We start from the raw sequence: 22,312 nt of genomic DNA, 5'->3' as shown, positions 1-22,312 counted from the left end.
TGCTCCAGAGTGACAGTTCTGCTAAATACACGGCTGTCAAATCTGCCATCTGCTCCTTGGCCCAGGGTGGGAAGCAAAGAAATAGACTTTCCTTCCTTATTTTTGCACCTTGCCACCCCCAGGATGTTAGGATCACACTTGCTACCCTGTCTGAAGACATTCGCCCGATTCCTCTCATCCTCTGATAGACACTCATCCCAGAACTTCGATCTGGAGACAGGAGTGTCTTACTGTTTACATTCACACCACACACGGGGACACATCCATCCCTCAAATCTACCAATCTGGTATAAAAATTAAATGTCCACTGAACTTCATGTCTTCACATGGCAGGGTGCCTTAGGGGCTGCAAGTGACATCAACGTGATGCTGTGTACCTCAGCCATTCACAGCCTCGGCACTGATGCAGGATGCATGGACGATTACATTATCAGTATCTCCGGACAGCTTTCAGCATCACCACTGAAGGTCACAAGAATTTCCCCTGCTTCCTCATCCTCACCCCACTTCTCTGACGACGCCCTTCCTTCCCAGCCCCACCGTATGCCTAACACCAGTCCTCATTATCTAACCTCTTGATCTACAGCCAAAAGGCTTATTTTTGATATCTGGGAAATTCAAGCAGACGGTAAGTCAGGCTCCGATACCTGTGGCTGGGGCATTTGGGATGCCATTCCAACAGCTTTTAGTATGAGTAGAAATGTAAATGGATACCTGAAGCCCTTCACATCACACTGGGGACATGCAAACGAGACCATTTCACAGTGTCCGACGATGAAATTGAAACTCGGCACCAACACACACTTCTCCACCATGTCAGAAACAAAGGTACCGGGGATTTACAGAAACAGTTATGCAGTTGTATCTTTTTGCGCCCACAGACACCTGGCCCTTCAAATCCGAGCCTGATTTCTCTAGTGCGATGGATGGACACTTTTGCCATTTGGGTGCACACTAAATACACAACCTTTAGGCCCCACTTGGCACCCCTGTCAGATGTGGATGTGAGGTTGCTCTGCCTTTATTTAGGGATTTGCACACACTCCAGCCATCCCTTGGCACTCAGCAGCTGAGAACATCAAAATCAACACCCTGTGTTGCACTTTAAAGGAGAGTGGCAGAGCAGAAAAGCTCAACACCCAAGGAGCTACCCTCCCTCGGTGAGCTCGTTCACAGACCTAGCTTCAGATACCACCTCTCTGAGCATGACGCCCACGTCAAACTGGTTGTCCCTCAGCTATCTCCAACTCTCCTATACCGAACAGAATGTATTGCTCCTGAAGCCATTTCTTCCACCTGCCTTATTTCTGTTAATCACACTATGAGTCTCCCACAGGCTCTTGTTCGAAACCTGGCAACTTCTCCCTTACAGATGCTCTGTCCCTGATTCATCTGTCTCACGTTAAAAAAAAAAAAAAAAAAAAAATGCTTACGGAGTACCTACCCTGCCCCAGGTCTTTTGGCCATCACTCAGCTTCATCCCTTCCTTTCCATGTCCCCCGGCTGTGCCTACCTGCCTGCCGGCCTCATCACCTCCACCTGCAAATGGGCCTGAATCCCACACCCAGCTCCCTGCCTCCAGCTCTCCCCACACAGGGGCTTTTATCAAAGCATTTCTCTGATTATGCCACAACCCTGCTTCAAAAGCTTGCTTCTGAGCCCCCCAAACAAACGCTGTGTTTACTTCCATGATTCTGCATGTGCAATTCCCTTTGGCAGGTGTGTTCTTACCTTCCTTGTCCACATGGCAAACTCCTATTCATCTGTCAGCACCCTACTCAGCTATTCCTTCCCCTATGAAGTCTTCCTAACACACACACCCCCAAGTTTCTGATGGAATTAATCACTCCCTCTCTGTGCTACCCTTGCATCTTACATAGCATACACACTGCACAATACTCTTGTAATGAGATGGGGCATACATCTCCCTGGACAGCGGGGGTGGGGGAGAGGAGACAGGTTAAAAGCATTAATTGTGGAGCCAGACTACCTGGGTTTTATTTTGGCTCCACCAAGGCTGAGAGCCCTTGGACAAGTTAGTTCTCCTCTCTGTGCTTTACCTCCTCATCTATAAAATGGGGATCATAGTGGAGCCTATGACTCTAGGTTTTTGGAAGAATTAAATGAATTAATACACATAAAAAAGCTTAACAGTGTCTGACATAGAATGAATGATCCGCATGTGCCCGTTGCTGTAACCAGAGGACAGAACAGAGCTGGGAGGGAATTTCAGTAGGGATGACTGAACGAGTTCAGTGGAATACAGTCATCAACATCCATCCCCAACCCGCCTTTGCAGCGCAGTTCTACTTCTCACCTACAGAAACCCTGTTATCACCTAACAGACTATCTCCCTGTCCTTCTGCAACCTGTCTTCCTTTGCAAATGCTGTTTTGCATAGCTCAAGATTCCCTCTCCGTCCTTTTCCTTCTCTCCCATCTCTGATGGTTCCCAAATCTATCTACCAGAAGAATACTAATTCTAGGACACCACTGTCCAGAGATTCCTATTTAGCAGGTCAGAGAGGGGCCCTGGGACACTCTATTTTAAGAAGTTCACCAGGGGATTCTAATGTGTAGCTAGGTATGTTCAATTCCTTAAACAGAGCAGACACCCAAGAAATGTTGGAGGAATGAGACTCCTGCACTACTTTCTGGACTTCCATGCCCATAGCTAAGGAATCTAGAAGGCTCTCCTGAGTTTTCCCTGATGCCTCCCAAAAAGATGGAGGAAGAGCCTAGTATCAGGAATTATGAAAACTGCCTTGCTCTTGGAGATGGCCTGATTTATTGGTTTTTTTGATCAAAATAAAGTACTTTTCTCAGATAATGAATTGAGACTTAAACACTTAGACCAGGTTATTTCCTATTGCCACATGGATGTCCTCATCTGTAAGTGCTACAGCTCCTTGAAGCCATGACGAGTGGATGAACACTTAGTAAACGAGCACACAAAACAATCGGCTTTCATGTATCGGCTCTTGAATCAAATCAATACTTTTTCTCAGAAACCCTAGGACGCTGCCCCACCCAAACCCAGAGAGTAGCTTGGGAAATCTTATCTGAAAGGGACAACCAAAGGAAATATTTTCCATCCTTTACCTGATGTGAAAATATTTGAAAACTTCTATATCTTTTCAAATTAGAGGGGTTTTTTTCTGCTTACTTTTATTTTTAAAAACATCTTTATTGGAGTATAATTGCTTTACATTGTTCTGTTAGTTGCTGCTGTATAACAAAGTGAATCAGCTTTACGTATACGTATGTCCCCATATCCCCTTCCCTCTTGCATCTCCCTCCCACCCTCCCTATCTCACCCTTCTAGTCTTTTCCATATATATGACCAGGAGTGGAATTGCTGGGTCATATGATAATTGAGTAGTGTTCTTAAGCATTTATTTGTATTACCATTTTATTAAACTATAAACATCTCAAACTACCGATCTGAGCTGCTGAGAAAATTCATTCTACCTCGCTAAATTGCTATCAATTCCAAACAAAGGCAAAAAGCACACTGATGGTTTAGCTAGCTCATGTATCAGCATCTTGGTAAAATCGGGTAACTTGCTGAAATGTTTTTTAAAACTTAATATTCTCCAGTAAATTAGAATAAAGAAAAATGACTATCCCACACATTTCTAGTGAGAGGATAACTGGATGATATGTATCAAGGACCTTGAAAATGTCAGTCTCTTGGCCCAATAATTCTACTTTGGAGAATTCTATCTTAAGAAAACATAAAATACAAAAATGTGTCCTCACAAAACATATTATTGAAGAGTAATTCACAATAGTGAAAAGTGGGAAAACAACCTAGTTCTCCAACAATTGGGGAACAATTAAATAAGTTACGCAACAGCGAAAGGGTGGAACACTATGAAGCTCATTAAAATGAGGTTTATACAGTTTTTTAAAGGATAGTAATACACTTAAGTGATAATGGTAAGTCAACAAAGTAGGTTAAAATTATCTGCATAAGACCTCAATTGTCCACAAAATGTAAGTTTTAAAAAACCAAATCCACTACAACTTCAAGAGTGTTTGTTTCCAAGTGGTGGCATTATGGGTGATTTTTCCATCTTTACCTTTACCCTTATGTGTTTTCAAATGTTCCATCGCTTTTACAAGTAGACTATCAAAAGCTTAACACAAAAAACAGCTGAAGAACTCACCTACTCCCATGTCCAAACAACAACTGCCAAGAGACAGCATTCACAGATCTATCCACAGAGCTCAAAGTAATAGATTAAAAGTACCTCATATTGTTTAAACAAATTCCTAAGTTTCTCAACTTCTTCCTCTATTATATTGAATATATCAAGATAGAAAAAAATAATCTATGGCTACTAAAAGCTATCTTTCCATCATGGAATCAAACTATAATCTCAACATCTGGGCCCCTGATCTATCTGTATTGCCAGACATGACTTCCAAAAGCACTTAGAATAGAAATAAGAAAGTTTCTTTTAGATCAACTCTGCGTAAGCCCTCCAGAGTAATGGGTGTACCGTGCCAACCATAAATAGAAGACATTTTCCAAAGTTCCTTTTGAAAGAGTATAAAAAAAGATTGGGCTGGTACAAACAGACCAGCTATCCCCACTTCCACTGTCATATTAGGTGACATGCTATTCTTGACAAAAAACTAGACCACTGTGTTTTGAAGACCTAGTGACGATGGTGGTTTTTTTGGTAGAGAAATGGTCTTGAAAATTATCCATCGGATGGCACATTTTTAACCTAAACGCTCCTTTTTCAAAGAAGAGCATATGGTTTGATAAAAAGACTTTGGGCTTTGTAGTCAGGCAGAATTCATTTTATATCTCACCTCTGTCACTCACCAGCCTTGCAAACTTGGTAAATTATCTTCCCCAAGCTTCCTATAAAACAGGGATAAAAATAATCCCCACCTAAAAGATTGCAGTGAGGTTTCAATAAGCTAATAGAATGAAATGACCTAAAATAGTAACTGGCACATACAATCATTCTAAATTACAGCTTTTACTCTTCCTGGTTGTCTCAGTGTTCATTTCACCATTTCATTTGAAAGAGTGTCCTTTGTAATTCAGAGGGAAAAGGATTTTTAAATCATTATATAATTTGGACCAGCCAACTCTGAAGGAAATTGTTCCAATATTTTAACTGAAGTTCAATCCAGAAATTCCTAACCAAGGCCCTTTAATAACAGGAAACCTGGCCAAGACCTCAGAGAGCCGAAACACAGAGTGTGGCCCTTGATCAATCAAAATGAGGGGACCAAAGCACATGGAGCCTTGGAGTCCTGACTACGGAGCAACCCCAAACACTACCAGTTGTTTGACCGCGGACAAGTGACTTAACACTTGTGAACCAGTTCCCTCTACATGAGAATGTAAAGAATAATAATTAAGGTTGATGTGAGGATTTAAAACAAAAAACAGCCTATGTAAAGTGTCTGCACGTCACAAGTGATTAAAATATAGCCACTCTTATCATACATTTATTATTATATCAACTGCTAGGACTTCCTTTCATCAATGTTAATCAATTGGGGCCAGAAAAATAGGGGAATAAATCAATCTCGAAGCACAGAGGGCCACCCTGACCCTCAGTTAGTACTCACGTCGGCAGACCTTACAGCACTGGCCTGCAATGTGCACAGGGAGGGAGTCTGGAGAGCAGTTGAGGGGGGGACAGGACATCCTTCGACATTCCACAGCGCCACTCTGAGGAAGGAACAACAGGGAAAGGAATCTCAGCAGCAAAAAGCTCACATCTCATCCCAGAAGCCTCACCAGGGAAACAGAAGCAGTGTGAGAAACCCCCAGTCCACTCCAGGACCCCAAATGAAGAACTTTCTCCAGCCCAAATGAACCCATGCCACCTCAGTTACTTTTCTAATATACATCACTGGCTTTATTCCCCCTGCCCATGTGGACTAAGCAGATTAGGCAGAAAACAGAAAAGCCTATTTTTTACAAGAACATAAATAACACCTTTTGCAGACCCCGTCAACCATTGTTGAAGCGCTAACAGTCATTTTGTATTTTTGCAGACAAACAATGGCATTCTTCAGATAGTTATCAAATAATTTCAACTGAACAGGGTTTCCATATTAATTTGGGGGAGCCTCTTATAATTCTCTGAAACAGATCAAATAGTACACACAAATAATGGATAACCTGAAAGAAAGTCAGGGGATCCTGCAACTCTCTAAAACAGAAAATGGATACCTCGTCAAATACAATGAAAACACCTAGAAACTAATTAAACCACCTTTTTAAAAGGTATTATAGCAGAGAAAAGTTGTGAATGAGCCATTAGGTGGTTTGAAAACCAAAGGAGTCCCTTCCCCCCTCTGCTACTCTAATCTCTAAACAGTAAGCTTCTTAATCATGTTAGATCATATTAGAGGGTGTTGGAAATTAAAATCTGCTTTCTCTTGATAAGAATTTGCATTTGTAATGACACTTTTCCAGCTTCCCTTCACAATTGCGCCAATTACTAAACAGGCACTTAGTAAAAAGGCAGTACTTCTTAGAGTCAGCATTATAAAGAAACAGGTTACACAATAATTTGTACAACTGTCCTCTTAAAACTGTCCATTTAGGTACAAAGAGGCTTACTTTGCATGTGCAGTTCCTGCAGTGATCACCATCAACCCAGGAGTCTTGGTCTCTATAGAGCAGTCCACTCACTTGACAGGTCTTCTCACAATGACAGTTTTCCAATTGACTAAGTCTTGTCTCTGCATAGTTCAGCTGCAAACAAGAGTTACTACGTGTAATTTCTGTAATTCAACAGCATTGTCCTAACAAAGCTAATCGCAACCAGAAAAAATAAATCCAAGCGGGAGGAGAAAAAAATGCTCAAAGCAGTTCAATGATTCTTAGCCAGATCTGTTTTTCGAAGATTTTTTTTTAATTTCACACAAGGTAGAAGCATTCTAAATTGAAGACATATTGGCTCCCGTGGTCTAATGAGCACCAAATGAGACATTAAACTGTATCTCAGGGACCTCATGGGTGTTCGTCAATGCGTGTGCTTTCAGCTCAAACTCACATAGAAACACTTGTAATGAATGTGTTCTCAAGGACTGTTACAATGTTTACAGGAGATCTAATCAGCAGCTCTGAAGCCCTTACATTTATCTCCCGCAATCCTATCCCTCTTCTTCACACACTAACCAGAGTGTAATGGTTTACAAGCTGGGAAGTCACTGCTTCCTCTTTTATGAAAAACTCTGGGAAGTCATAGGCAGATCTTATTTCTCCCCAGCTCAGGATCCTCCAAATAGAATGCCCCAGAATCCACTTTGGTGTTCAGACAAGTTCAAGAGAGGCAACCAAACCCCCCAGGTGAGATGAGGACTTTGTAATAAAAAAAAAAAAAAAAAGAAAAGAAAAGAAAACCTTTTTCCTTTTTTTAGGTCACCCAACTGCTACCATTAAACATGCAATCTTAGAATCTCCGATTTGAAAGAGTTTATAAAGTTTAAATGACGTGACAAGTAACCCCTTCAAGTGGTCATCCAGCCCCTGTTTGCACATGTAACTGTGATGGGACACTCATTACCTTCCAAGGAAAGCTACTTTTCTTGGTTAGCTCTGGATATTTGAAACGTCTTTCTTAGCTTGAGCTGTGAAATTTCTCTCCCTTCTTCCTATTAGACCTAGTTTTGCCTTGTGGCCCATCCTGAGCAAATCTAACCGCTCTACAAACATTTGAGGTTATCCTGTCCTCATGCCTGCCCCTGACCACAGTCAGCCCCACCAGGTTCCCCTAATAGCTCCTCGTGATATGGTTCCAACCCTCCCTCTTGACCATTGTCCATGTAGGCGACTCCAGGTTGCCTTCAAAACTATGGTACAAAAAACCTTGAAATGTGGTATGATCTCTCTGTCATCACATCCATACCAAGGAGTAACTCGGCCTGGTAGCAATCTCACCCTTCTTCCTTTCTCCTTACATAGAGAAGGTCATGATAGAAGAACAAATACCACTTTCTAAAAATTCATCATACAGTTTCTTTTCCTTCTCAATCATACTTATATATCCCCGTCTTGAGTATTTTCCCCATACAGGAGATCAAATCAATTTTTGATCCCAACTAAGACTATTTCAAGGCAATATTTTAGTTATAATGGTTAAACCTAGCTAATGATGACTTCTACCATCTTTCTATATTTTCTATGGTTCCAGTCCATACATGCTCCTCTCAATTACTCATAACAGTGCTACTCTTTGGAAATGGAATCCACATGCAATTCAACCTTGGTTTTTGTCCTTTATTCCATCTCTTACTCTAAACTTTTGGAATTTCTCAAGAAAATTTGATCCTCGTCTGCCTGCCATGGGTAGTACCAAGAGGAAGGGAAAAGAACAAATAGAACCCTAAACAAACCACATGCACTATAATCAACCCTGAAAAAACTGAGTCGACCGTGCCTGAAAATTAGCTTCCTATGACTCTCTACTATACATGATCTTCCAAAAATGCAAGTTACATTTAAATCTCCAGCTTAATCATAGAGCATCCAGAATCGACGGTAATTACGTTCTCTGGGAATTCTTTAGGAAATGCAGATAACATATACTTCCGAGAGTTTGGTGACACCAAGTACCAAAACCGTGTATTGGTAAGAGATAAGAAAAAGGAAGTGATAACTCATCACATATTATCTTTACTTCATTTCTATAGCCTCAGTAGTTCCCACATAAGGTAGTGATAGACATATGACCGTGGAATGAACAAGGAAGAGTTGAACTAGGAGGGACTCTTTCCTAAAAGTGGCTCAGGATAAGGAATCTGTGAGGGGAAAGTGCCTGTCTTACTCTGAAAGTCTGGAAGAACCCTAGTGTCTGTATCACCCCAAGAAGGGGACTTCTTAAGGACTAGTTCAAAAGGCTATTCTGTATCTATCCAAGTTTCCTGTAAATCCAGGAGCTTTGCCTAAAGGCAATATTGTCAATTTCCAGGACCGCCCAACAAAGCTGAGCTATGCTCACCTACAAAACTCAACTCCCAGGAAAAGCCTCGATTTTAATACAATGGAAGCTATTCTCAAGGCCGATTTTGCTTCCCTTCTGAGTACTGTCTGTAAATTTTTAATATATTTAGCCTGTTCTGACAACAGTAAAAAACCCTAATCTCTGTGATGATAAGAATGCATCAGACAGACACCAAGACAAAGGAATATTAAGGCAAAAAGCTAATTTTTCAAAGGCACTTAATATGTAATCTTGCCTTCCTTTTCCCCTGCTTAAATCCTGAAGCAACAATAAAGGAGAAAAACAACTCTGAATTAAAAATTGAATTACATTTTCTGTCACTGGCATTAGCATGCTGAATTTATACAAATTCATTTTCAAAAGCTATTTCTACACTACCTGCCATTTTCTCTAAGAATGCCTACAGATCCAAAATAGATATGGTATCAAATCTACATCTCTTTTCTGTTTTACCTTTGCGCACTTATCCAAGCAACCATGGACCGAATCATTTATTCTTAACTCTACACATTCAAAAGACAGACAGCAGAGGCCTTTTTCACAGTAAGAGGTCAATGAATGAATCTAAGTACATTAGTCATGCAGTAGATTTCTTTTTCTCCTTTGAAATATTATTTATTTGGCATTTGCTATATGAAAGGGAAAAAAGAAATCTATTGTGTTAAAACCTTTAAGCTTAATTGAAAAATCACTATTGAGCTCCTTGAAACAATAAAGTCTCAAAATCCAATGTTACAAGCTGAAATGCCACTCCAAGTGCTGCTTGATTTACATAAATAGATTTGTCAAAGATTTAAACAGAAGTAATCAAGAAATTCCCCATCTTCAGCATCTCTTCTTCCTGAGCTTGAAGGAAGAATGTGATTACCGCACAGGTGGGATGCAAGAGCAGGACACAGCCTGATCCTATCGCTGTGTACCTGGCTCAGCAGGTTTGTGGTTCCCACAGTGTAGAGACTACCTGGGAGGCTTTCCAGAATAAGCCAGGGGATTGGTGGTCTCTTGTGGATCACTTAGGGGAAGTATCAGGGGACCGCTTCCCTGCACCTTCTCCCCCTTGAAAAAGTATGGTTTTGCCACAATGTTGGGATTCTTCAAGAGGGCTCTTCTGTACCCTGACCTCTGTCACCTGAAGCTACATGCTTCCCTGATCTTTCCTATATCAAGCAAGGGCACAGTCATTTTCAATCACCCTATACTTTGAAAGGAGAAAAGGAAGAGCAAGCCCTCCTAGGCACAACCCTGAGCTGATCTGGTGTCTGTGTCTGTTTGGTTTGATGTGACTTTGGCTACCAACTCCTGTCCAGCTTGTGCGCTGGGCTCGCTCTCCGGTAGGATTCCATGGCTTCCACTGTGACCCAAGTGCGAGGACTTTCTGCTGCTTTCCAAAACCTCCTGGCTCTAGACCAGGGCTCTGACAGCAACTTTCAATGCAATCTTTATAAAACAAAGAATAATTGTCACCATTTTACATACATGGAAACTGCAGCTAGAAATGAGACCAGTGACTCATTCCAGGCTGCAAACATCCAAAGAAGTGATAAAAATGAGATTCAACATCAGATGAATCTTACTCCAAAGCCCATTCTATCTCCACCATGATCTACATGACTAATGCCTATTTTAATCACAGCTGCTGGGCAACTCAAACCAAACCTCCAAACCCATCAGCTAAATCTTGCCATGATAGGCTTATTTAACTAAAGGCAAAGCCCAAATCCAGGTTGATTTGGTGCCATAGAATTCCCTTTGCACCCAGGAACCCTACTTGAGTTCCAGTTTGTCTTATCACTCCAGACTCCATCTCCTTCACTCTGCCAAGAGATGTATTACACTCTGCTTCCACCAAGATGGCAGACTAGGTACCCTAAAAGACTTCACCAATTGAACCAACTACAATGCTGGATAATATACACAAATCATAACTTTTAAAAATCATCACAGGAGCTGATAGAAAAGGAATAAAGCCACAGTGGCCAAAACAAACTGACAGCCAGGGATCCAGGGAGGCGAGTGAGCACCAAAGGCAACCTCCATGACGTTAGCCAAAACATGGAGCCCTCAAGCTCCCGCCTCGCACAGGGGGCCAGGGAGAGGAAATAGAGAACAGGGTCTGCCCAAGATGGGATGTCTTAAAGGAAACTCCTACATCAAGATACAGCCCCAAAGGGCTGTACCCTCAGCTTAAGAGTGAACGAAAAGGAAACAAGGTTTGCACCAGGCTCAGAAGGAAGACCTTCCTACTCAGACCATGGCACTGGCTGGAGGGAAATATCTTCCTTCAGAAGTCTTAAAGAATTCTTTGCTGAGAATTCACCTGGCTGATCCCAGGTTAGCAGTCTGATTCTGAGCAGTCCCTATGATCTGAAAACCCTTAAGGAGATAATGCAATAGCAGTGACCCCTGTGCAGTCCTGGCAGGAGGACATATAATGTAAACCCAGGACTCAGAAAATTCCCACATCTGTCTAAGGAAAACAAGTGGCTGTAACCAGATGGGTGAGTTAAGAGGGCTTGTCCCTGCCCTGACATTCCTCCTTCAAAAGCTGCCACAAGCTCTATGCTCACGTTTCACTCCCAACAGGTACCATCTGAACACACACTTCTCTTTTCCTCTCGTCTTACGGGCTCATTCTTCTTCTCACTGGTATCGCCATCCTCCTACTGGTAGCTTCCACCTCCCTCTCTCCATCAGTCATTCCTTCTTTATATCTTTTGGTTCTCTTGCTAATCTTCTCTCCTCCGACCATAAACTTCCTCGGTTATGATCCAACTTACAGAATCTAAGTTTGAGCTTTGGCTTTGCCATCCACTTTTCTTGGGAAAAGCTACATAACTTCCTTGGGACTCAGTCTTCTCATCTGGACAGTGGGCTAATAAACCTAGCTCAGAGGATTGCTGGAAGGATTAGAGAGAGAGTGAATATAAAAGTTTAAGCATTGTAACTAACACATAGTAAATGCTCAATAAATACTGCCTAATATGAATATCTTTCCAGTTTATTCCAGATCAGGGGTTGACAAACTAAGGTCCATGGACCAAATCTGGCCCAGCACTTATTTTTGTATGGCCTGTGAGCTAAGAATAACTTTTACATTTTTCAGTTGTTATATTTTATTTTTTTATCGAAGTGTAGTTGATGTACAATACATTATATAAGTTGCCTGTGTACAATATAGTGATTCACAATTTTTAAAGGTTATACTCCATTTATAGTTATTATAAAATATTGGCTAGATTCCCTGTGTTGTACAATATATCTTGGTAGATTATATAATAGTTTGTACCTCTTAATCTACCACTCCTACATCACTCCTCCCCCACTTCCCTCTCCCCACTAGTAACCACTATTTTGTTCTCTATATCTGTGCGTCTGCTGCTTTTTTAAAATATTCACTAGTTTGTTGTATTTTTTAGATTATTTTCGATTCCGCATATAAGTGATATACAGCATTTGTTTTTTCCCTGATTTATTTCACTTAGGATAATGCCCTCCAAGTCCATTGATGTTGCTGTGAATGGCACAATTTCATTCTTTTTATGGCTGAGTAGTATTCCTGTGTGTGTGTGTGTGTGTGTGTGTGTGTGTGTGTGTGTGTGTGTGTACCACATCTTCTTTATCCATTCATCTGTTGATGGACACTTAGGTTGCTCCCATAGCTTGGCAATTGTATATAATGCTGCTATGAACACTGGGGTGCATGTATCTTTTTGAATTAGCATTTTTGTTTTCTTTGGATATATACCCAGGAATGGAATTGCTGGGTCATATGGTAGTCCTAGTTTAGTTTTTTTGAGAAACCTCCATATTATTTTCCACAGTGGCTGCAGCAACTTACATTCCCACCAACAGTGTACAAAGGTTCCATTTCCTCCACATCCTTGCCAGCATCTGTTGCTTGTGTTCTTTCTGATGATAGTCATTCTGACAGGTGTGAGGTGATGTATCATTGTGGTTCTGATTTGCATTTCCCTGAAGATTAGCAATGTTGAGCATCCTTTCATGTTATATTTTTTTCTTTTATAAATTTAATTATCATTATTTTTTTGGCTGCATTGGGTCTTCACTGAGGTGAGGTGTGCGGGTTTCTCATTCGGTGGCTTTTCTTGTTGTGGAGCATGGGCTCTAGGTGCATGGGCTTCAGCAGTTGTGGTGCACAGGCTTCAGTAGTTGTGGTGCACGGGCTTAGTTGCTCCGCGGCATGTGGGATCTTCCCCGATCAGGGCTCAAACCTGTGTCCCCTGCATTGGCAGGCAGATTCTTAACCACTGAGCCACCAGGGAAGCCCCCTTTCATGTTATATTGATTGATCATATTGAAATGAAATAAGTATATACATCATGTTCTCAATTTTGCTTCTTGATCTATAAAGACTAAAATTTACTAGCTGGCCCCTTACAAGAAAAGTTTGCCAACTCTTCTTCTAGATTATCACAGACTCCAAATTTTGCAGTGAAGATGGAAGTACTCAGTTTTCTAATTATAATTCTATTCACAGTTTGAAAGAAATAGACTTTTATAAATCTTCCAAAGTGTTGGGGGTGTTTAGAAGGTGGATTAAACCATTTTCTGCTCACAATTAAATATCTTCCGCCTCACAAATGGCCATTTTACACAATAACGTTTTGTGGACAGAGCTCAATGTGGCTGCTAGATAATAACGTACAGCTAAAAAGAGAAAAATGACATTCCTGCAACGGGAAAGAATGAGAATGAAAAAGGGCACTCTCATCGCCAGGAGATGGAGAACCACAGTCACCTGAGGCTGAGTGGCATGTTTCTTGTTCCAAAAATTTGGTAGCGATCTAAAATATAATTCACAGTATTGAGATCAAGCTGCTTCAGACGATATGACATAAAAGCTTCTCTATGCCACAAGCTGGGAAGGCAAATTATTGCCTACGTTTCACATTTCCACTGTACTCTGAGGTGAAAAGTATCTCTCGAATCTCAGTTTTAGTTTCTCTCTTTACAAAAGTGCTCTCCTTTGCAGACAAAAGGGGACTTGGCCAGAGACCTAGTTTGAAGCAGAAACATTAGCTTCCGCAGCAGAGTCTTTGAGTCCAAAATACAGCCGTACATCCCAAACACTGACCTACCCACCGATTTTTTCCACGTGCTATGGCTGATGGCAGGAGCAGTCACAGACGCAGGTAGAACAGGATTAAGGTATCATTTTCACTGTTATTAAAATTCGCCCTTTTGCAGAGCATAATGTCTCTTAGGGCCAACCAAATTCTTTCTCTGCCCTAGGCTGGAACTCATGTCCACGACTGATCGGTATCATAACAACAGCACCGGCCACGTTTTCTATTTATTCAGCGCCTTTCCTCACAAGGCTCAGGGCTTTTCATTATCAATCTAAACGTTATGAGTATATATTATCAAAGCCCCTAATTGTTTACATTCCCAGCTCTGTCACTCAATATGAACGTCTCTGGGGTAGAAATCACATCCTCTTCATCACTGCCTCCTACGTGCCTAACACAGTGCCTGGCAAATAGCAGATCCTCAAAAGATGCTTGTTAAGTGAACCATGGGGAGGAGGGAAAGATGCAGAATTATAAAACTGAAGGTGTTGAAAGGCAAACTTTGCCTCCTTCACTATTTAACTCAGGACCAGTTTTGACATGCATCATATATTAGAACTGTGATATAATGCCTTCCTGTGACAATAATCTGTTCCTAACAATAGCTATTCTGCCCTTTCCACTACTGGCAATGATTCTTGCATCCAAAATGCATTAGCTTATAAGCAGCAGTGACTCTGACCATATATCATCTCTCAGTGGTACTGGTTTAATAACCAATGGGCAAATTCCTTTTCCACCCCCAGGGAATACACAGTGATACATATTGCTTTTCTTCCGAACATTTTTCAACTAAGTATTTTGATACAGTCTAATAGTATCAAAGGCGCAAATGGTTATGTTTACTATACGTTGTCCTATTTCAAGAAAGAATAAACCATTTTATAGTAACATATCGCAGATGCCAACACTAAAAATGTTTCCATTATAGCATATCACCCTAAACTCCAGATAGGATGGACAAAGAAATGAAACATCACGAGTGAAATTTAGATACCTACTTTTGCAGTCATCTTGGCCAAAAGCTCTTGTAAATCCATTATTCCTTGCACCAGGCTTAAGAAATCACTGCAAGTTGGACAAGCTCAATAAAGAAAATATAAAATAAATGTTGCTACTGTGCTAACAGAAAAAATATATATATTTTAAACAGTAGTTGTTTAGCTATATAAAAGTGTTTTCGCTTTTCTGGTTAAGTGTGACTTCAAAATTGGAGTGAATTCACAGAGGATTTCAGATCTAGATCTTTTCCTTTTATTAATAAGCAAAAAGAAAGAAACAAGGACTAACTGAAAAGGACAGTATGTTTTTACCCTGAAAACATTTTTAAATTTAAACTAAACTCTCATTTTTATTGGGACTAAAGAATTGTGAATTATCACAGAAGCAGCAAAAGTGCACTCATATATATCCAAGTCAAGAAGTTTAAAAAATAGTTTATATACGTATATTTATATAATTATATGAAACATAACTTTCTATATTAGCCTACAGACCCAAAACTGCTCATATAATCTCTTCTTACCTTCAAATGTTAATTCTACAAATAATACATAAGCTTTTTAAAAATCCTAAGACACAGAAGTATTTTAGTATACATAAAATCTCTCACTAACCCCACCACCTCATAAGTCAACAATGTAAACAGTTTGTATCCTTCCTGGAGTGCTTCTCTGATATTATCAACAAGCTACATAATATTAATAATTCAGAAATGCTTTAAGTTGCTACTTACTGCGATTCAGGTTCGGACACTGTGTTAAGTATCCATTCGGCATAAAGATGATTTTCCCATCTTGGATAATCCCCTTGATAACAGAAGAGAGAGGTGGCAATCAGTATTACAGTTACCAGTTCAAATGGCCCCTGTCACATGCTCTTTGCAGGGAAGTTTTCTTTTCTTTTTTTAGCAAGACTGATAACCATATTCAGAAGGTGAGTTGGCCTTAGTGCACACTGACCTACTCCAAACCATCCTCTTCTAAAAAATCTCAAAATATCCATTCATCTTGAGAAAGCTACAATTACTTACCACTGGTTTATGCTAATGATATCACAGAACTAAGGATCCATCAGTCAATGTTCTCAAACTGTCCAACTATAAAGACATTGATGCAATAAAAATTCTCCTCAATGCCCTAGTCATCTTGGAACATTAAATACTGCTGATTTACAGGATTTTTTTAAGTGGGAAAAAGCTACAATAGGAACATATTAGACTAAAATGCTCTACTGATTCATTAGTCTAGGAAATAAAATTAGACATGGGGAAAACTCCTTAAGAACCCTGCTCTCAGCTACTTGAGTAACATGAGTCTTTGCTGGTGAGTCTTAAGATTTGCTCAACACATCACTGTGGATAAAAGGTGGTCTTTTAATTCTGCAGCTTAGTCTGGAAGAACAGCCCTAATTTAACAAAGTGTTTGGGGCCGCCATCTCTCAATGAAAATATTGACTTGGCTTTTGGATTTTTCACATTGAGTTTCAAGATTCCGTTTTTAGGGTATTTTTTCCTGATTTGATGGAAGAGATATTACAGAACAGATGGAACATGTAGCAGCTGGTTCAGAATACTGAGCTTAATCTATAAATAAAATATAGGCTTACGATAGTGTGGTGAGTCTTTCAGAGGAAGCAACATTTAACATTTATGTGCTCATCTTCTAAACAGCAGAAGGTAGTCAGCAAATGCTGTCTCTGCTTATTATTCCAAGATAAAATATTAATTGGAAATATTAATAGAAATAACAGGGTCACAAGGCCTCTTCCTCCGAATTACTTTGATTAACCTCTTCCTCTTCGAGGATGATGCAGTGTCCGTGATTACGAGAAGAGACAGCCTCACCATGGGAAGGAGGTGCCTGCCACAGCTCTTCAAAATGAATTTGTCATCTCTTGCCGGGGAATTACAGGGAGCAATTAATGGAGCACAGTCTAAGTCAATCAGCTTCTTCCTGGCACAAAGTTGCTCAGTTTTTCAAAGCAAATTAACTCCGTTGAGAGGCTGGGGTGCCTTTCAAGCACATGTGAGGAATTTGAGAAAAGCATGGGATTGGCAGTCAGGGGCCCAAGGTTTAAGGTCTGGATCCATTTGTAGCTAACTGGCTGGACTTAATAAGACAACCATCCTCTCTGAGCTTCAGTTGCTTCATCTGGAAAAAGAAGTGCTGTATGCAAAAGCTACAGAAGCTTCTAGCACTCAAGTGCTGGGTCAGTGAAACAGGCGTCCAAACTGAAAGTGTCACAATTTAGATCTCTGTGCTTTTGCTAACTTTCAAGATAAAAGAAAAAAATCAGTCCAGAGCAGACAAAGCGATAGATTTCCCTCAAAGAACAGCCCGTCAGAGAGAACTAAATACACATCAGAAAATATCTGTCTAATGAGGCTGAATATGGATGAAGTTATAGTGACCAACTATTCAGGTTTGCCTGGGATCTAGAGATTTCAGTGCTAAAACTGAGAGATTCCAAGGCAAACCGGGACAGTTGGTCACCCTCCCTGATGCCAAAGTGGCAAAAGCACACGTAACCAGGAAAGGATGAGGTCTATCTAATACCTGCTGGTTAGAAGAGCTTAAATCATTCTTATTTTTATCAGCCATGGAAAGGGCCCTCAGAAACCTGGTCTATATTTGTCATGGTATTATCTTTGCCAAAACAAATAAAAAGTCCATTTGAGGGCTTCCCTGGTGGCGCAGTGGTTGAGAGTCTGCCTGCCAATGCAGGGGACATGGGTTCGTGCCCCGGTCCGGGAAGATCCCACATGCCGCGGAGCGGCTGGGCCCGTGAGCCATGGCCGCTGAGCCTGCGCGTCTGGAGCCTGTGCTCCGCAATGGGAGAGGCCACAGCAGTGAGAGGCCTGCGTACCGCAAAAAAAAAAAGTCCATTTGAAAAGGATTTCCCATCCACTCATCCTGTAGCAACATATATTATACATGGCAGTATTCCTTTTCTTTTCTTAATGACTGATTTTGTCACTTTATAAACTACTAATTGCCTCTCCCACACCTTTCTTCCACCTGCTTCCCTCCTCTGTCTTTCCACTTCTAATCTCCGGCACACACGTGTGTGTTACACAGATTAGGTGAAGATCAATGATGTTGACTCGAACAAACATGGAAATAAGAACTGACAGCTTCTCGATCGCTATCAACACAAAAACTCAAGGCACTTGATATTTTTTCTGAAAAAGAGGTCATGAGGGTCAGCCCACATACTGGCATAAAGACATGTTCTTGCCAAATGAATCAAGATGGGAATGCTAATGTATTTGAACGGATGTAATTCCATGCTGGATTAAATGAAGGGTGGCAATGTACTGTACAAATACCAACTGTAACCCAAAGAAGTGTGAGTGTATGTATGTGAACCTATAAATACATACCTGTGTATATATCCCAGTACCTCCCCATGACAAGAACCAAAAGGTCTTGCACTGAATTGTCACATCAACTAGAGTCATCCCTCAGTAGCTGGAAGGTAGTGGTTCTGGGACCCCCTCTTCCCGCTCCACCACCCACCCACCACAGATACCAAAATCCGCGGATGCTCAAGTCTTTTATATAAAAGGGCATAGTACGGTAGGCCCTCTGCACACACAGGTTCAGCATTCATGGAGTCAACCAACTGTAGACTGAAATTGGTTGATTCTGCGGATTTGGAACCTGCAGATAGAGGGCCAACTGTACTTAGTGCCCGGACATTTGTCAATAAAAGAAGCATTTGCTAAGCCTGTAGTTTTCTTTAGAAAACGGAGTTTTATAAAGTATAAAGCAACAGACAACAAAGAAGCTCGATCAGCCTTATTTTTCCCAGAAAAATCATCTGGGAGGATTTCTATAGATGAAAATGTACCTTACAGCACAGCAACTTCTCCCCAGAAAAGATGAAATAAGGGATAAAGAGACAGAATTTCTATTATTTCTCTTCATTTAACTTTAAATGTATCTACACTTAACTGAAAAAAAAAAGAAAAACTCTGGCTGGGCCTATATAACTAGTGGACCTCATTTGTACCATTCACCACAGCAGTATTTCTCAAAATGCCAGTTTCTTAAGAATCACACTGAGTATTTGTTTAACATTCAGATTCCTGGGTCAACCACGGACTCTGTTTCAGGAGAGCTGGAGTGGGCCCAGGAATCACCATTTTTAAAAAGCCATCCCAAAGGATTCCCATGAAAGGTCAAGGGGCCCCACTTTGAAAAACCCTGCCCTGTCGTCAATCACTTGGATTTTCTGGAGCAAGAGTGTTTACTCCTTACAAGTTCAGAGTGGTGAAAGTAGCACCTGCATCCAGTACACAAACAGAATAAAATCTTACTGATTTGGAACTGAATGGCAACTAACCAAATCACTAAATTATAAAAACCATGAAAGCAAAAATCATAGGTTTCCACCTCAGCTTTCCCTGCCATTCCTATCATAGGATATTTCACGAAGTAGGTACAATCAATACCTAACCTGCATCAAATTCCTAAAAACTATAAATTATATAATTGTAAGAGAGCAAAATTTGCCACTCAAAATGTCTCATTGGCATGCAGATTATTTAGACCTGAAAACAATCAAGACCCAAAAGACTCAGGAAGAAACCCTGACCTTCCCCCTAACTGCCTAAAAGAATTTAGATAGAGGGCCTGTTCCCAGAATAGAACTGTCATCAGAAATATCTGCAAGGAATATGAACTAGGTGTGGTGGGGCAACTTAGAGATCAGCGTGGGCTCTGCATCCCATTGTCTCTGCATGGCCCAGCAAACATTTATTTACTGAACATTTGCTTTGCCATCTCCGTGTGAATTGCCTACCTCCCCTTGAGTCCCAAAGACCTACCACCACGCTCTCTGTTGTTGTCTTTAGCTAAAGACAGTATTTAAGGTGAGGGTTTCAGCTATTTTGGTAAGCTACTCAGTTTTCCTGGGTCTCTGCCATGTGTACATGTTATTAAAATTTGTTTTGAGTTTCTGCTAATTGGTCTCATGTCAATTGAATTCTTAGACTTGTCAGAAGAACCTAGAAGGGTAGAGGAAAATTTCTTCCTCCCTGACGCAATACTGAACTATAATTTTCACAGCTGTTAAGAGTCTGTGAAAATCATGTAGAATGCTAGTTGTTAAACTAGGGGAACATATCAGAATTTTAGAGGAGGGTGAGGGAGCACAGTCATGTATGAAATTTTGACAGTGGTTCTGAGGTGATTTTGAGATGCCCGATGAAAACTACTGATCTAGGGCCAGATTACCTGGTCATTTGACCTATGAAAAATCTAAAGCTATGATACTTTAATTAGCTTTCCTAAAGGACACCTTAATCTTAGGCCATCCACTACAGGTCTACTAACTCCAAATGAGGGCTGGGCCACTGCAACACCGTGTAAGTAAAATATATCATTTGAGAAAGTCTCACAGTTATGTGGGCTTTGTAGCACAAAATGGTGCTACAAGGAAGTCCTGTTATCAAAGTGAGGTTCTATCTTAACTGCCTTCATGGAAAGATAGTATTCAACCAGCCATAATGAATTATTTGCATTAGATACTAACAGTTTGCTAAAACAGTTTTTCAATGCTGGAAAACTGAGGTCCTTTTAGGTAGCCTGACATTCTCCCCTGCAATCTTATTTGCACTATTAATTTGCTAAACAATCCATTTTCTTGTTGTTAGTGCAATGCTAAATCTCAGCCCCTCTGAGGATCTAAAACATTCCCTAAGGAGCAGAACCCAAATTAATAAGCTTTTACTATCAGTACGATGGAAAGAAGAAAAACAGATATTTTTTCCTCTTTGTGACATCCACCTGTTGCCACCTTCTACTTCGCCCTGCACTCAGCTCACCAGGCACTGAAAACTAAATTTGTACCAGGCAGGTTATACATTATGGGTTTTTTGTCTGGGGCACTGATGCCCATTATTTCCGTGGTTCCAGGAACATTTACTCATTTCACAGTAAGAAATATAGGAAGATGCAATAAAAAGATTAGAAAAATTATGCCATTATTATCCTCTTCTGTATGGAATAACTATTAGGCAAACCCTACTAACACTTGGAGCTTTCTGATACAAATGAAAGCAGCTTTGCCGCCAAACAAATGCTAATTCTTTTTTTAACGCTCTTATTTCCCTGCAGATCTCTGTTTACATTGAAGAAAATGGTTCCAGTTTTTTGTATGCTAAAACACTGAAACAAATTGCTTTAAAAGGGAAAGGAAAAGGAGGTGGGGAGAGTTCCTGGAAGGCATGTAAATATATGGATGAGGATGTGTTCTGTTTATAAACTGGCAAGGACCCAAGCCTTGGCAGCAGGCTAGCAAAAAGTAAGACTTGGGAAACCGACAAGGAGGATTTTCACAATGCAGCCAATTATGTATTTCTGCCCTGAAGACAGTTAATAAAATATTCCAGCTTGCATAAAAGCCAAGAAAGACACTTGTCGACTTTCATTATGATCAATAAAAACTGTCAGTTCATTAGCATATCATTAGCTGTCCTGCTGTTTCCAAAGCCTTAATGCACAGAAATATTAATCTACAAATATGTAAGATTCCCCAGTTCTGTGACTTTGACTTTCTGCATGAAAGGAAAAGTGAGAATTAGAGATGGGAGGAATCCAATATAGCTTCTTTTTCTATGTGCTTATAAACATACGTTTACCATCTGTGGAATTATGGGAACCAGCTGAGGTAAAAAAAAAAACAACAGCTGTGGCATTAAAAAAAAAAAAAAAAAAAAGTAATTTCACTTCCCAGTGACAGCTCAGCTGTTAAGGAGACAGTGAAGTCCAGGTAAGGGAACGGTTTCAGACCCAAGTTCACCAGACAGAAAAATAGCGAGAGACAGAGACAGAAAGGCTTGGCCTCTGTGAAAGGCTTTGAGATGGGAATTCTCCACGAGATCTCAACTATTTAGAAACTGTCAGAACACCCAAACCTCTGAAGCACTGTGATTCACCTAGGCTTACCCTCTGGAATAATGACAGCATAATCATTTTAGAATGCATCAAAGGGAAATTGAGTGGTAGGCAGCCACCTTGATAATGAAAACCTATGACAATCAGAAGATTCAGATAAGCCTATCACTACTGGCCAACTATTTTCTCAAATGAATGCTGTTTTGAAGCAAAGAAATTCCCAGCCTGTGTTCTGTATCTCTGATAGGAAGTAACTAAAGCCAGAGGCTTACGAGCCAAGCAACAAGCAAGTGGTTCCACCCTCTGCTCTTTTATCAGCAGCACCTTCA

The 22,312-nt window shown here is 40.6% G+C and overlaps 1 protein-coding gene across 3 annotated transcripts in view; it reads right to left on the bottom strand.

Annotated features, from left to right (window-relative positions):
• NELL1 (neural EGFL like 1) overlaps positions 1–22,312 on the bottom strand; it is an 852,764-nt gene that overhangs the window by 665,054 nt on the left and 165,398 nt on the right. For all 3 annotated transcript variants that reach the window (XM_029208123.1, XM_029208124.1, XM_029208125.1), the window contains 4 exons: positions 15,815–15,887; positions 15,081–15,163; positions 6,604–6,738; positions 5,601–5,703 (listed from right to left, as the gene is read on the bottom strand). In XM_029208123.1, the coding sequence (XP_029063956.1) occupies positions 5,601–5,703; positions 6,604–6,738; positions 15,081–15,163; positions 15,815–15,887 (394 nt within the window). The remainder of the gene's footprint in view (positions 1–5,600; positions 5,704–6,603; positions 6,739–15,080; positions 15,164–15,814; positions 15,888–22,312) is intronic.

This window comes from Monodon monoceros, unplaced genomic scaffold (assembly GCF_005190385.1).
Source record: "Monodon monoceros isolate NGI ecotype Baffin Bay Population unplaced genomic scaffold, NGI_Narwhal_1 Super_Scaffold_7, whole genome shotgun sequence".
NCBI lineage: Eukaryota > Metazoa > Chordata > Mammalia > Artiodactyla > Monodontidae > Monodon > Monodon monoceros.
This window is presented reverse-complemented; position numbering and strand designations above follow the sequence as displayed.